Source organism: Cebus imitator, unplaced genomic scaffold (assembly GCF_001604975.1).
Source record: "Cebus imitator isolate Cc_AM_T3 unplaced genomic scaffold, Cebus_imitator-1.0 Scaffold170, whole genome shotgun sequence".
Lineage (NCBI taxonomy): Eukaryota > Metazoa > Chordata > Mammalia > Primates > Cebidae > Cebus > Cebus imitator.
The window spans coordinates 1,756,592-1,760,090 of NW_016107485.1; the positions used below are offsets into that span (position 1 = coordinate 1,756,592).

Genomic DNA, 3,499 nt, shown 5'->3' on the forward strand with positions numbered 1-3,499 from the left:
TCAAGCGATTCTTCCGCCTCAGCCTCCCGAGTAGCTGGGACTACAGGCGTGTGCCACCACACCTGGCTAATTTTTGTATTTTTAGTAGAGACGGGGTTTCATCATGGCGAGAATGGTCTCGATCTCTTGACCTTGTGATCCGCCCGTCTCGGCCTCCCAAAGTGCTGGGATTACAGGCGTGAGCCACCGCGCCCGGCCCAATTTAAGTTTTTTTTTTTTGTTTGTTTGTTTTAATGCTGCAATACTTACAAGGTATGTAAATCCTCAGAAGATGGCCTTGGGGTAGGGTGCTTTGATCATGGAAGAGTGATCACTTTACAGAAAGAGAGATGCTTAAATAGGATTTTGAATGATAAACTGGAGTTTGCCAAGTGGATAAAGCAGGGAAGATTTATTCTAGTTTAAGAGAACAGCATGTTCAAAAACATATTACATCATTAAACCATATTGCAGGGAACACACATAGTTGGGATTGGTACAGTATAAACAGTAAGGTAAGAAGTGGTGAGATGGGGCTAGTGAAGTAGGTAGTGTCCAGATGATGGAAAACTCTATACACTGGGCTAACGAGTCTGAAATTTATCCTGCAGGTGATGGAGGCCTGTGAAAGTTTTTGTTTTGTTTTGTTTTGTTTTTGAGACAGTCTCACTTCATTGCCTAGGCTGGAATACAGTGGCTCACTGCAACGTCTGCTTCCCAGGTTCAAGCAATTCTCGTGTCTCAGCCACTTGAGTAGCTGGGATGATAGGTGTACACCCCCATGCCTGGCAAACTTTTGTATTTTTACTAGAGACAGGGTTTCACCACACTGGCCAGGCTGATCTTGAACTTCTGGCCTCAAGTGGTCCACCTGCCTCAGTCTCCCAAAATGCTGGGATTACAGGTGTGAGCCATTTTTTTTTTTTAAGAGAAGAATGATATGCACTTGCTAGCTCACTCTGGCAACAATATGGACTGCGGAAAAACCTTTAGTCCCCAGATAAAGAACAGTCAAGTAGCCTCTGGGGAAGCTTTTTTTCTCTGTGCAAATCTCAGGACCTTTTAAAGTTGTCTGCTAATGTAAAAAGCTGTTTACTATGGTAACAGCAGCTCACTTTGGAGTGGTTTGTCTCTGTGAAGCATATGCCATGTGATGTTTTCTCCTGACATGGCATTTGTCTTAATCAATAACCAGTCCCACTACTAAAATTTCACTTTACTGTGAAAGATTAGGAATCTCAGTTTTTGCTTCTTTCAGATTGAGTTAATTGGGGAATGAGAGTAGCAGAGCTTCAAAGCAAGATTAACAAATACCAGCAAAGTGATGACAAGGCAGGGATAACTGGGGAGTTTCTTACAGTACTCAATGTGTGCCTGCTGTCAGGTCAATGGATTAAAAAAGAGTAACTTGAAGTTAAGGTCATTGGTATCTTGTACTCTTCCCTACTCTTGTAAATGTACTCCAGTACTTTGGCTGGGAGTTTAGAATTGTCCCTTCTGTCCCACAGAAGAAAATTGGGAATTTACAAAAAGATGGGGTGGGGGGTGCCGGGATGGTGGCTTATGCTTATAAATGCAGCACTTCACGGGGGCCGGGGTAGGAGGTTACTTGAGCCCAGGAGTTCAAGACCAGCTTGGGCAACATAGGGAGACCCCCATCTCTAAAAATAATAACAAAATAAAAATTAACTTAAGTGATGGTGTGCGCCTGTGGTCCCAGCTAGTTGGGAGGATGAAGCAGGAGAATCACTTGAGCCCGGGAGGTTGAGGCTGCAGCGAGCAGTAATTGTGCCACTGCATTCCAGCCTGGGTGACAGAGCAAGACCCTGTCTCAAAATAAATGTAAAATAAAATTTAAAAGATAGAGAGATGGGTAGAGGTACAGTGTGAAAGCCCTTCTTGTAGCTCAACATACTAGTTTGGAAACACTTGTTTAGAGAACACAGCTTAAGTTGATGTCCTTTTATAGCACAATGATATTCTAAATTCAGTAAGAACCCTTTTTTCTTCTCTTGCTAGCACACTAGATTGTTGCCATGTACTTTGAGTCTTTAAATCTTACCTCATGCTCATAAGAACCCAACATTTTTTTTCCCTCCCAGAAAAATGTGCTGTTTGCGGAACTGCCTGCAAACATCTGGCTCTTTCTGATAATGTAAGTTTTTCTCCCCTGCCACAAACCATCTCATTCAATTTCTGGCCTGTAGGAAGTATACACAAAGTACAGATGATGAATTCTTTTAAAACAAAAGAAAAGAAGGCCGGGCGCAGTGGCTCATGCTTGTAATCCCAGCACTTTGGGAGGCTGAGACAGGTGGATTGCCTGAGCTCAGGAGTTTGAGACCACCCTGGGCAACATGGTGAAACCCCGTCTCTACTAAAATACAAAAAATTAGCCAGGCATGGTGGTCTAGGCCTGTAATCCAAGCCACTTGGGAGGCTGAGGCCCCGGAATCACTTGAGCCCAGGAGGTAGAAGTTGCAGTGAGCTCAGATTGTACTGTTGTACCAGAGCGAGCATAGAAAATTAACACCAAGACAAAAGAATGCTAAATTGTAGGGTCTTTATTGTCAGTGGCCACGGAGGACTTACCTCTCTCCAACCCGTGGCCCCGAAAGGAGGGTGTCAAGACCTTTTATGCCCATAAACTACCTCTTGGGCAGTGGTGGAGGTGAGGGGCTTTGGACATTCCGAGGGCCAGTGGACTTTGGTCATTCTGCAAACCGCCTCCTGGGCAGGGGTGAGGGTGAGGGGCTTCAGACATTCTGATTGTTACTTAAGTGGTTCACAGAAGCTAAGATAAGCCTTACACATTGCCTGTGTAGGGTGGAAATTATAGACCTTAGTTACTTATTACAAGTCACAGGGACCAAGATGGCGTGGGCTTGGATTGCTTGCCTGTCACCTTAGGGTTACAGAGAGCAGTTTAAACAGAAAGCCGAGGTATGGTTGAGGTATGCAGTTTTATGGGGCTTTTACCATGTCACAGCACCACTGTGCTGCTCCAGCTTGGGCTACAGAGTAAGACAGACAGACAGACGGAAAGAAGGAAGAAAGGAAGGAAGGAAGGAAAGAAAGAAAGAAAAAAAAGAACGAGAAAGAAGAGAGAAAGAAAGAAAGAAGAGAGAAAAAAGAAAGAGAGAAGGAAGGAAGGAAAGAGAGAGAGAGAGAGAGAAAAAAAGAAGAGAATAAAAGAAAAGAAACAAACTTGCAGATAGCAGTTTGTAAAAAGAGTATTAACAGGCCAGCTGCGGAGGCTCACACCTGTAATCCCAGCACTTTGGGAGGCCGAGGTGGGTGGATCATGAGGTCAGGAGTTGAGACCAGCCTGGCCAACACAGTGAAACCCCGCCTTACTAAAAATACAAAAATTAGTTGGGCATGGTGGCAGGTGCCTGTAAATCCCAGCTACTCGGGAGGCTGAGGCAAAAGAATAACTTTAACCCAGGAGGCAGAGGTTGCAGTGAGTCGAGATTGGGTCACTGCACTCCAGCCTGGGCAATAGAGATAGACTCTGTAT

At 44.6% G+C, this 3,499-nt stretch overlaps 1 protein-coding gene across 1 annotated transcript in view; it reads left to right on the plus strand.

Moving 5' to 3' along the window:
* RNF212B (ring finger protein 212B) overlaps positions 1-3,499 on the plus strand; it is a 68,247-nt gene that overhangs the window by 33,126 nt on the left and 31,622 nt on the right. The window contains exon 6 of the mRNA XM_017544461.2: positions 2,082-2,134. Within this exon, the coding sequence (XP_017399950.1) occupies positions 2,082-2,134 (53 nt within the window). The remainder of the gene's footprint in view (positions 1-2,081; positions 2,135-3,499) is intronic.